A 13217-nucleotide genomic window follows, 5' to 3' on the forward strand; every position below is an offset into this window, starting at 1 on the left:
AGGCACATCTTAAAAAAATCACTTTAGTAATGTTAGTGTGTCAAAACATTTTCATAGATTTCACAATAATGATCTTGGTAAAATCAATCACAAACACGTAACGAAATGGGGTTATTTTATAAAATGAATTAATTTTTTGACAGTTCTCTGCCGCTGCTGCAGCAAATCTATTTTGCTATTAATGAATGGGTGTTCGATAACAAAATAGATTTGAATTTGTTTGAAGCATAACAAGAGAAATCAAGGCACATTTACATATATATTAAGAGCTCTTCAAACTCACATCATCATAAAAAGTATTAATTTTCACTTAAAATAACAGTAGAAATTAGAAATGAATTCCAATTCATTAAGGGAAACTGTTGTTTTTTATTAATAAAGAGCTATGCTTAGGTATATGTACATAAATGAGTGTTCGTTTGCAAGACGGTATCGTTTGTGGAATATGAAAGTCACACCAAATAAACGTTTTGTGGCTATTTCTAATAGTATATGTATGTTAAAAAATATATATTGTACTAATAAAAATTATTTTTAAAAAATTTTAAAGTTATAAAAAATTTGAAATATATATAATACATGATTAAATCAACTGATATTCTTAGGTATAAAACTTATATTGACGTTTTGACACTTTGGGATTTATTTTTTTTTTTTTTGGATGGTCTTAAATACCAAAATGAGAAAATATCCCAGATTTTTACAAAAAAAGAAGACACGTAGTTAAAATAGAGCAAAGTAGAGAAAATTTTTTTAAATATTTTTTACATAAAAATTAATTGTATAAAAAGTCACTTTAATAAACTCGCAAACATGATTAAGGATTGTTAATGAAATGTCAAATATAAAGTAAGATGTAAAAAAAAAATTATAATCAAAAAACGCAAAAGAAAATCCAATATTTAGAAAAAAATAATTTTAAACTAAACTAAGCAAAAAATATTTCCAATGATTTTTAAAAAGAAAACTGATACTTGTGAGTCTGCGAGAGATTTCAGCAGGACTATTATCGCTACGAAATTCGCGCATATATTTAATTATAATTATATAATTAATGTCAGCGGCAATGTACACATAAATTTTGTTTTATTTATAAGAGTATATAATATAAAATTTATGTTATAGTATATATAAAGTACTGCAAGCGATTTCCTTTCATATCGATTAACAGCTAAACACGGAGTCCAAATATTTCGCCATTTATTATCGTATATTAATGCTTATGCCATGCAAATGGAATGTTTATGTAAATATACAGTTATTATGTTTTTTTCATAAGCATCAACATTTTTTTATGTAAACGTCAGCGTATATATATTTTTTATTAATTTAATTAAAATATTTCCGTTTTGTATATTTCCATTATTTGGTGTGTGTATTTCAACTAAGTAAAATATAAACTCTTCGTAGCCTTTAACCCTTAATTCTAAACGAACATTTTACACATAATACTATTGTCATGTGTATATATAACTTGAAACCCATACCTTACTTTCCTACCAAGCTTTCACCCAGAAGAAAGCTGTCGCTGCTGCTGCTGGCGTAGATCCTCACTGCTCTATAATTAATGGCGCCACATTTGCTTCACCAACGCACACCGGCAGCGCGTTGCAACTTCGTTATACTGCTCACAGGTTGAAAGCCGAAAGATAATTCCTTACACAACAACAACGCCACCAGTGATATGCACAACAACTGTGTGGCAGTCAAGTGCTCGAGACGCGCGGACGCGGATTTCGGCTCATTGGAGAGTGTGTGGAATTTTTCGACTTTCGTATAATCGCTGAGACCGGCTAAGTTTTTGGTGGCGGCACGCATCAAGTAGGTGGTATTGGCTTCCAGATTGTTGATGAGGAAAGTTGCGCCTGTGTTTGGGTGGAGAGAAATGCAAAGCAGAGTTGATTTACTAAGTTAGTGTGTGGAAAGTAATGTAATAGTTCAGGTCTTTATATGGAAACAGCGATCCACCTTATAAGAAGTATCTTTATCTCAACTTTTATATCTAGTTTTGGCTCTATCTCTTTCTCTATACTCCATATTTCTATCAGCTCTACATATAACTGTCTCTATTTGTACCTTTATCTCCGTCTCCGTCTCTATCATCCCATACTTCATTTTTTTACTCTCTATCTCTATCTCTCTCCCTTTCTCTGTCTCTATCTCTAACGCTGGCTCCATCATCTTCATATATATCTGTATTGTTATCTTTGACTTTATCTTTATCTAGAACACTATCTATATCTCTCTATCAACCATGCCCGCCGTTAACTTGCCCATTATCTTTAATTTTGGTTTCTATCTCCATGAAGTATATATAGGTATATATCTACTTGTATATCCTTTTCGTTATCTATATTTGTCAACTTTTTCATTTCCATCTTTTTCATATCTAAAATTTTAATTCCAAAACCAAAAATGAACTTTCAGGGCTCCTGACACTTATTCAGCTTAAGAGAATGTTAGCTGAAAAAGCATTTTGTTCCCAACACCAGCAGAGTCTTTCACAAAATGGCGTACCAGCCTTTCCCCCCTTTTATATAGACTTTTCTATATTTACCATCTTCGAACGGAAAGTCCCTCCGTTTAGCATTTGTCCATTTGCCGCCATCCGACTTGAATTCATACTCAGTCATATATTCAATACGAAAACCGTTCACCTCCATCAATTGTTCCGTTGTTGACGGAGCGGTGCGTGCCGGCGAGACTCGCACCGAACCAACATCCACATCGAATGTGTTCGAATTGAAGCCACGCAATTGTAGTACGCTGGGTGGTGGTGGCTTCACGCCACGCTTCAGTACGGTGTTGCGTTCGATGGCGCCTAACTGATTTTCGGCCAGGCAGCGGTACGTGTCGAATACGTCATCGTTGCGCGCATGAATCGTCAACGTGGATGCATAGTAATCCTTCTCGATGGCGTGGTGTTTGTCGTTATGCAAACGTTTCTTGTTGCCATTCTTGTACCAGGTGAAATTGGCTGGCGGCTCAGCGATTGCCTCGCACGCTATGGTCACACTTCCGTTCGGGTAGACATACTGCACCGGTATGTGTTGGCTGTATCGCCAGATTGGTTTATCTGCAAGGAATCACAACAAAAAAATGTGTATGCCGCGCATTGTGCACTTTGGTGAATGGTGTGTTGACTGTCGATTGTTGCTGGCTGATGAAATTTTGATAGCACAGAAATGCAAATGGAAATTGATGTCTGTCGGCGGCATTTTGCAAGGTGCTATATGCTATTTGTATGCGCGAGATTGCAGCCGGTTGCAAGTGAGTTAGTGGCAGTGCTTGCTAAACCGGAGGCTACTAAAAGCTAACCGTTTCCGGGTAAAATAGAGTTGCTGCGTTGGCTTATAAGCAAGTCCGGTATAAAGCGGCGCTTTGTTATAATGGAAAATTGCTATTTTTTGTCAGATCTCAAAATTAAAATGGAAATACCAGTTTCAAGTTTTTTGAACTATTAGGTTAGGTTAGGTTTGCTGACTGATGAAAAGGTCACGCTTGGACTACTATATGGCAAAAAATTAGAACTAGTGTAATTTGAACTCAGACGTTTATTTCTATCGCCAGCAGTTCGGTGGGCATTTGAAAGTTTGAGTTCCAAGTGTTTTAAGCTTGGATCTCGCAAACCCGAGACAATAAAGATAGAAGTGCTGCGATGATTTCGCTTCATAGTTTACAGGATGGACGACGCAATGCTCTGTTAGAACCCTTCCATTAGCGAGAGCCTACCCGTACTGAGGTCAAAGAGCTCACTGAATCTCTTACAATCTAATTTGGTCCAAAGGATCTTGCGACAGTGCATGAATAGACGGTAGCCCAACGCTCGACACGTTCCCACGAAGTCCAGTTATCCAGTAGTAGAATACACGAGAATAGGAAAGCGCCTTCCACTCTAATGGTAGCGGGGCTAGGCTACCCTTCTTGGCCAACACAGGGGCCTGGCACCCATATTGTTCTTATCAAAAAGTAACTCGATGTCATTGATAACGAGGTTAGGCATTCTGAACCCATGGTACTGAGCATATAGCTAACATCGTCGCCCGCCTATTAGAGTGGATATTCACTTCTCTCTAGGAGGCTGCACTCCAGTAAATCTATCATTAACTTAATGGCAGAAACTTGTTCTGCAATTTGCAAGTTTTCATCTATCCGAAAAGAAACTGAATGAAATCTTATCCACCGGCTACTACCCACCCACGGCTCCCTAGCTGGTATGTGGACAGAGAAAAAACTGCCAGTTTCAAAAAAAATCTTATTACAAAGTTTGACAATTAAGTTATGAGACTGATTTTATTGCCGCGCTTGTGGTAAACCTGTGACCTTGAAATTTCCAGCATCCCTCCCCTCTCCTTTGATATATGTACCATCGATCTAGCTTGCTTAGTTCGCCTGCTGCGTCAAGTTGAGTAGAAGTGTGTTTGTAGTGCTCATCACGAAAATGGAAAAACGAAATCAAGAGCAACGCGTCGCGATAAAATTTTGCGCCAGATTGGGCGAAACAGCTTCGAAAACGTACACTAAAATTGTAAGAGTTAATGGTTATAGTGCTTAGTCGTGCCAAAGCTCACAATGGGTGTCTCCGCGCGCCCCCCCTCCGAAAAAAGCTCGCATGAGCAAGTCGAAGATGAAAACGATGATTATTGCCCTTTTTGATAGCCGTGGAATCGTCCACGAAGAATTCGTTCCGCCAGGGAAAACTGTGAATCAAGTCTACTATTGCCAAGTACTCGAAAGATTGCGAAAACGAGTCAACAGGGTGTGCCCAGACATCGCTCGTAACTGGATTCTTTATCACGACAACGCGCCGTGTCACACCGCTCTCAGCATGTCCCAGTATTTGGCCTCTAAAGGGATCGCCGTGTTACAACAGCCGCCTTATTCGCCCGACATGTCACCATGTGACTTTTTTTTGTTTCCTAAAACCGGCCTTTGCCGGCTATAATCGCATAAGCGGTGTCTACGCCAATTAAGAAGAAGAAAACAAAATAGGCGGTCAAAGAAACCCATTTTGAGTCGATCACGGACATTTAGGCGGCCGTGACGAGGGTACTCGCGGACATCCCAGTCGAAGTGTTCCAGAAATGTTACGAAGCATGGAAAACACGCTGGAATCGCTGTATAATTGCCCAGGAGACTACTTTGAAGGGGATGGCAGAGTTGTAGAATAATTTTCAAATATACGGTTTTGAAGAAATTTCCACGTAGAAGGAACTGAGGATATGACAGGAATTAAATAACGTCCAAGGAAAAGGGTAATAGATAAGTAATAAATTAGTACGATTCTAGGGCCAAACTTTTAAATGGAACTTAGGTACCATTTCTATCACCAATTGCCTCGTCTGAAGGAATAATCTCCAAGAATAGTAGAAAAGTTGTGTTCCCACAGAACAAAGCCAGGATTCTTTCATCGATAGTAACTTGCCAGGAGCTCCGGTACCTTGGGAGAAAGTTCTTATCGTTTATCGTATGGTCCAAACCTGGCACCAAGTGATTACTAACTGCTCCTGTCAACATCGAATAATTTTGCTGATATAAAATTCGCATAAAACGAAGCTCTGAAAATTACATGCGACAGTTTTTTACAATAGGGACTTCGGATTTTCCCAGAAGGGTCATTAAAAATGGAAATAAGCTATCGAACAAAGCGGTGTATTAATGTCTGTATAAATGCCCTAAATCGGCTCTTTTTAACTATGCTAAATAAAACCTTCAATTTAATGCAGAAATAATGGGACCTTTTTCACTAGAACCTCAAAGAACACAAAAATAAGTTTTCTTTTAAACACCTTAATTAACACATTTTAACTGCTACGAATTTGGCTCAAATTTATACAAAGTTATTAACAGCAGATTCCATGCACACCCACAAACGCGCAAATCACGATTGTTAAACGAATATGTGTCTATGTATACTTGTACCAAGTTCGTAGCACCTGAAGTAATCAAAAAATCATTTGGGCGTGAAATTGAAAATCGAAAAGTTCGTCGTTGAAAATAAGTGCAACGACCAGCGAGAGCAAGCTGCCCAAGCGTATAAGAAAACGAAGAGAGGAAAAAATCGAAAAAAGTAAGTATTATATGAGTGTGTGTGCTTCGAATTCCATAAACACTCCTTCAACATCAATTAAACTTCAAAATTTCCGATACACAACTTTCAGGTAGTGTGTGAAAATATAATAAGAAAACAACAACAGCGTTACGAACTCAGTGAAAATTTTGCTTGCAGCAAAATCTAAAAGTAATTTAATGGACTACACACACTTTACGAATATCGAATGAGAAAATAAATAAGAATATTTATTCAACAATGCACAATGAATGCACAGGAAATAGCTCGCCTGAAGTACCAATAAACCGGGAGTACTCAGTTGTATATTATATGTATGGATTGTCTGACGTCAAAGCCAACCTAAATGCGTAGGAAATCTCCGAACGCAGGCACACACTTAAAAGAACCTTGTAGGGAAATGTGGATTGGTGAGAGAATACTTTTCAATGGAATCGACCACATCATTTTGGGGTTTAGAATTGATTTTTTTCAATTGAATGAATAGATGATGGAGCCAAGTTTTATTAATTGAATGAATAGATGGTGCAGAAGTTCAGGCAAGTGAAGAAAGTTCTCTGAACGTCATTCACTTGGGAGTGACCAGAAACGATTGTTTTACATATGGCTGAAGCAGCTCACGACTTTCGGTCTTAGACCAAGTATCTTCTGGGTAGCGAAAAACATCTATTTGAAGTCAAGCTAAGGTGAGAAGGCAAAACATCTCCTTCACAGGGTAGTGCACTGGATTTGGAACACACCACGTAAAAAACACTACCAATGAAAAGAAGAACAGCCTCGAAGAGCCCCCTTTTGATGACGTCTACATCCAGGACGGCCAGCAACATCAATTAATGACCAACACGTCAATATAATAAAGGAATTGGTGCTTGAGAATCGAAGATTAACAGTTAGAGGTCTTAATGGCATAGAATATCGGAAGGATCAGTGAAAACATTTTGAAAATTCATTTGGGCCTAAGAGAACTGAAACCGCGATTGGTTTCAAAATCACTAATTTTCGAAAAACAGCGTCGCGGTAACGTCTATGAAACAATGATTTATGACTACCGAGTCATGAAACGTATGTATTATTACTGGTGATGAGTCTTACGTCAAAATTACGTCAAAACAGGTAAAAAATCAAGGCTATGTTGACATTTTTCTTCGATTGTCGATGTGTGGTGCATTTCGAATTCCTTCCGAGTGGTCAAACTGTCAACATGGAATGATATTTGAGTGTTATGCGTCATGTGTGCGAAGCTTTTAGTCAAAAAAGGCTGGTATTATGGGTCGGCAACTCTTGGCTTTTACATCACGAATTTTTATGAATCGGAGCTAGCTACCAAATATAAAAATAATGATACCATTGCTGGGGAAACCTAAAAAAACGATTACTTTACATCTCCGATCTTTCAAGATGCCATAGCTAAATAATACGAAAGTCATAGATTGAACCCCGGTTATTTCCTGGCAAACTGGTTGACGAATGAATTCTATTATTGCTCACACCAAATCGGAACCACTGAAAATTAAACCGAACCGACTTGCAGCTCTTGCAAATTCCGCCGGGGATATCATGACATGCAACAGTTTAGATAATTTCTATCTTTAATATAATACCTACAAACAATGCAATATATACATATGTATATCAATGCAAGTATATATTTAATTTATATTCAAATGAGTTTAAGGCTGTGGAACTGAAGCAGAAACTCTTAATAATAGACCAGCTGTAATACGGTAACTCTATAGTGTTGTGTAACGTCCGTAAAAGTGTTGCTTTGTTCTATTTTTGTGAATTTCACCTTCGAATGCATCACCTGATATTAGCCGGTGGTAAGCTGTTAACAGTAAATCCTAATAACAGTATATGACTTTTCGAAAAACAATTGGATATTTTCAACTCTGTTTTCGGTCGAGTGAATCGAAATACAAAGCAACAAATTGTATTCTACCGAGTACGATGAGCAGAATAGAATTACCTGGCTGTGTTGAAAGTTGCCAGTGTGGAAAATTAATCAAACAATATTGAACAATGGCAAATAAAAGGTAAAATTTAGATGGCAATTTGAATTTTCGAGAGCGCAAGAGTGTAGTTTTAATTAAAGACGCTGTAGTTTAGTTTATAAAAGTAAAACTGTGTCCTCGTTATTTGTTCAAATATTTTGAAATTCGTCTTTTCATTAGTTCGCTGAAAGGTCGACAAATTTGAAAGTATGAAAAATTAATGCTTGAATATGAATGGAAATACTTATGATAGAAATGTAGTTCAGTATTTACAATTTATATTTCGATTTGTAGTATCATTATAATCCCTTAGTATCTACAATGGATCACTTAGCGAAAATTCGATGGACAAATACGAGAGCGGTTCGATATGTAGTAGGGTAGGTAGGTAAGAGTGCAGCTTCTTTGGGTTTAATTAGCGTTAGATATGTCATTCTCAAACTAGACTATCGTAAGACCTTTATATCTTGATATCATGATCAGTTATGGTCCTGAAATCCTTAGTGCCCTCAATGAAACTACTTATATCCATAATATTTTTTCCAGATAGACATAGAGTTCGATATCCGGCTATTGACAGAACTTGGCACTGACAGAGGAAGTGTAGAACCGTTTCTTTGCTCCCTTCGAGTTTAGTCCAACGCCACATTATGGTAGCTGTAAGGCTGTATATACTTTTCGTGGACCCATGTTATAAGTTATTAGTTTTTGTCGTGTCATAATTTGGCCTTGTCTGTTTCGCTATCCATCATTTGGTTACAAATTTCTATCTATGCTGTGCTATTTGTTCAGAATTTGTATTGAGCTTCCTCTTGATCTTTCCTAGCGGACACAGTATTGCCTTTGCTTAGGATTCGTCTAGCGAAGCTTCTGACTTAACCAATCTCTGTCTGAGTTGTCGGTCCCGAATATATCCCTGTGACCGGGAACGCAAACTATGAACAAGTGGAGTTGACCTGCCAGTGAGCTTAAAGTGAGTTTAAAGTCTATTTTTGACCAGTCGGTATAGATTGAGGTATTCTTTTTCTCCCCTACTAAACTTCCTCCTCATTCACTTCTAGAGGATTCGAGATGTACTTCTCAAAGACTCAAAGAAAAAGTTCACGAAATCGTACTTGCATAACTCCGACTGAAGAAGGGCGAGATATCTGAGCGCGCAACTTTGTTCTGGATACTGTAGCGGGTTAAACTCTTGCATATCCAGAATTACCCTCGACATATCAAATTATATGCAACATGCATGACTCTAACCACCCTATTGCATGCCCAGGGAACTTCATTCATCTAATACCATCCTCCCTATGGTCCGACCCTATCGAAACAGCATGTTTTCTGGCATGCACCTTTAAATTACTTCGATGACAACCAACCCAAAGCTTACCACCAAAGCCGGGACTAGTTAACCGCTCAAATAACAATAACATGACAATACATATGCAGGTCGGAGAGATGGGTGTTAACTCCGGATAATAAGCACAATCTTGAGATTACTCCACTATAGTGCTTGAAGCTGATAAAGCGAAATCTGATTAGTGACGTTTTGTGGATTCCCGGTTACACAGTAGATACACAGAAATAGTAAAACAGGGGACTGGAGTGGCGAAGCTACTTCGAAGATTTTCGTATCTGCCGGAAAAGTTAAAGCTTCAGTTTTCTGAGATAAACATGATGTGTTCTACATCTATCGGCTGGAGGAGAGCGAAACGATTAAATGGCTCTACTAAACCGAATTTTAAGGTCAATGCGACACCGAATTGCAAAACAACCGTCTCGTTTGAGGAATATAAAAGCACCATTCCACAATGACAATGCAATGGTTCAAGCCTTCACTGTCGCTCCAACAAATAAATTGGTCAAACAAGACTACGAACTTCAACATAAACTCTAGATTTGGCTAAGCACGACTTCTTTTTGATTCCAAACATTAATAAGTAACTCGCTGGGTAAATATTTGAGTCGAATGAAGAAGTTACTGCCGTTACGAAGTCTTTCACTTGGGTTGGAATGCCGCAGGGACAAATTACTCGTCATAAAAGAAATATTTGGTTCGGTCTAAAGTGGAGAATTTAGTTCTTTAGAGGTTAGATACTCGCAAATCGATGTTCGCCTAAGTATGTTACGTGCGTGAATACCACTTCAGCGGTAATTTTCTAAAATTCTTCTTCGTTTTGGGGAAAGATGCAAAATGATTTCTTTCTCAGAAATCTAGCAATGCATCAATGGTAAACTAACAATATTTTGGTATAAACTTCCGCAAAAATATGTCATATTAATAACAATGTATCCTTTTTTCTCACAAACAATGATTTCCTTAGTGACCTAGGCATTTAGAAAATAGCTTTGCTGAAACATTTACGAGCTAATCACGTTTGGAGCGTAAACACGTTTCAGCCTAATCTCAAGCAATACGCATGGCGATAAATCAGCTCCGCAGCTGTGGAGCCACAAAAAGCTGCAGAAAATTGCGGAAAAATGGAATTCGCCAACGGCAATAAAAATCGAATTCGAATTCGAAATCACTCAAGAAACACTAAAAGCTCATCTAAACCAAACATTAAAATTAGTTCAGCGCCGGCGAAAGGTGGCAAGCAAAGGCATAAAAATCTATTAAAACTGCGTTTTCGACGCTCATCACGTGACCGAACGCCGGTGGCCGCACGCAGGTGGGAGCAGGTTCACAAAATTGTAAAGCGATGCACGAGCGAATGCAAGCGCTGCACTCGTATATATGTATGTATGTGTATGTGCTGTTGTTTTAACGAAAAGTCCAAGAAAACGCTATCATGTGGAAAAAACGCAAAGCCACAATCTATTGCAGGCGGCGCAAGTGGCATTTTCTCAGCGCCACACAAAATCACCACTCTGGGAGACGCAGCACATGTGTGTGCATCCATGTAAGGGTGTGTGTGTGTGTGGCAAGTTTGTTTACGTGAGTCACGAAAACACAATCAAGAGACCTGAATGAATTGAAAGCCAGCGCCGTGTGCAAACACAGACAACAAAACAAACACACAAAATGGTGGATTGAGAAGGCAGAATTTGAGCCGGAATTCGGGCACTCCAAAAATAAGGCCACACACGCTTACGAGCACATACATATTTATGTGTATATATGTGTGTATATGAAGAGCAACACACCAAAGCGAATATTTGCGCTATAACAGCAACAAAAAAGCAGCAATGCAATTTACAAAGTAATTTTTTTACAAGACAACTCGGAGATAATAAAGAATATGTCCACAAATACAAAAACAACAGAAAAAAGTAAAAAAAAACACCAAAAAATATAAAAAAAAGCAACAACAAACAAACGCAATTCGCTACTTTTTCGGCCATTGCGCTTAGATATCAGCAAATGTTGACGGAAACAGTCTAACAAAAATAACAACAACAAAAAATAGTATTCCGCGCGGAAATCATCGGAGATAGCAAAATGAACACACACACCAACTGCCCGCTAACGACTGCCAGCTGACAAATGCTTTAGAGCGCGCATGAAAAGCAGTGGCGGCGGCAGCTCACACACACACACTCAAACAAACAAAGTAGCGCGTTGCGATCTGTGAGTTCAAATGAAAATTGCCGCCAGTCCACGGCAAGCGTCGAGCGCCGGCAAAGGAAGTCAGCGCGGCTTATGGCATTTCCTATATACCAAATATAATATGTGTGTATGTATGAAACTACCGTTATGCTTGTGTAACAATGTAGGTTAGTGTGGCTATTGGTTAGTATGACTATTGCATATATTTGTGTATGTATGTATATGTATTTATAGGCAGTAAACTTCCTACTCACGTTCGATTTTCATCAAAATGGTGCGCTCCTGCATGTCCGATGCGATTGTGTTCACTTGGTAGGCGCGGCACGTATACTCGCCGGTGTCGTTCTGCGTTACCTTGCGGACCTGTAATCCGTCAGCCAGTATTTGGAATTTCGTTGTGTTGCCCGTAAATGCTGTTAGAAGTAGAAAGCAAGACAAGATACAATACAATTTTGCGCCACATTTTGTTATTGTTGGTTTTTGTTTTGTCATAGTGTATATTTGTATATTTCGGACATGTATTAGATGGATGTATTTTTTTCTCACTCATTTTATTATTATTAGATTTGCCAATGCAATCGAAGAGAAGTGCATGGAAAATATTTATATTCTTTTTTTGTTGATGATGTATGATGATGTAGGAATGTGCGAGTTAAGGAACTTAAATTGCCACCATTTTGTGAGTGGAAAAAAGAGCATAAATAAAAATAATATTCTTTTAAGGCGAAAGCGTTTGATCAAAATTAAAAGGAGTCTATTTCTTTGATTGGTTTCAGAATCTTACGAGGGCGGTGAGGTTAGTTTTTATGTATACTCTAATGGAAATTGAACTTTTTGAAACAAGAAAAAAACGTTACGTTCCAAATAAAATATTTTTTGAGTACAGCGAAACTAAAATACCCTACACGGCAGCATAATATTTACCCTTCGTATGGTATAAAAGGACATAAAAATATCTTAATATTGCTTTTGTTCGATCAGTTTGTATGGCAGCTATAGGCTATAGTAATTCAATCTGAACAAGATATTTGGAGATTATAGCTTCATCATGGGCCATAATCCGTGCCGAATTTCGTGAGGATACCTCGTCAAATAAAAAACTTTTTCATACAAGAACTTTATTTTAATCGGCCAGTTTGTACGGCAGCTATAGACTATAGTACTTCGATCTGAACAATTTCTTCAGAAATTCCATCCTAGCCTTAGGCAATAACACATGCCAAATTTTATGAAGATATCTCGTCAAATACAAAGTCTTTCATACAAAAACTTGATTTTGATCGATCAGTTTGTATGGCAGCTATATGCTATATTGGTTCGATCTAAACAAGATATTTAGAGATTATAGCTTTATCTTGGTCAATACTCTTTGCCAAACTTCGTGAAGATATCTTGTCCAATAAAAAAGTTTTCCATACAAGGACTTGAGTTTAATAGATCAGTTTGTATGACACCTACATTTTATAGTAATCCGATATCGGCGGTTGTGGGCCATACAAAATTTAAAATTTCGAAGATAGGGCGTAAAAGATTGGGTGTAGCGTTTGCTGTATGGCACGTAGCGCCGTCCTGCTGGAACCAAATGTTGTCCAAGTCTTCCTCTTACATTAGCTTG

General features: G+C 38.0%; 1 protein-coding gene across 1 annotated transcript in view; it reads right to left on the reverse strand.

The window, feature by feature from the left end:
• Positions 1-267: 267 nt before the first annotated feature.
• The window catches only part of LOC105232995 (neural cell adhesion molecule 1), a 287944-nt gene continuing 274994 nt past the window's right edge, over positions 268-13217 (reverse strand). Inside the window, exons 5-7 of the mRNA XM_049455551.1 lie at positions 11857-12015; positions 2558-3076; positions 268-1865 (exon numbers count right to left, since the gene is read on the reverse strand). Coding sequence (XP_049311508.1) covers positions 1585-1865; positions 2558-3076; positions 11857-12015 — 959 coding nt within the window. The 3' untranslated portion in view covers positions 268-1584. The remainder of the gene's footprint in view (positions 1866-2557; positions 3077-11856; positions 12016-13217) is intronic.

This window comes from Bactrocera dorsalis, chromosome 1, assembly GCF_023373825.1.
Source record: "Bactrocera dorsalis isolate Fly_Bdor chromosome 1, ASM2337382v1, whole genome shotgun sequence".
NCBI classification, from domain to species: domain Eukaryota; kingdom Metazoa; phylum Arthropoda; class Insecta; order Diptera; family Tephritidae; genus Bactrocera; species Bactrocera dorsalis.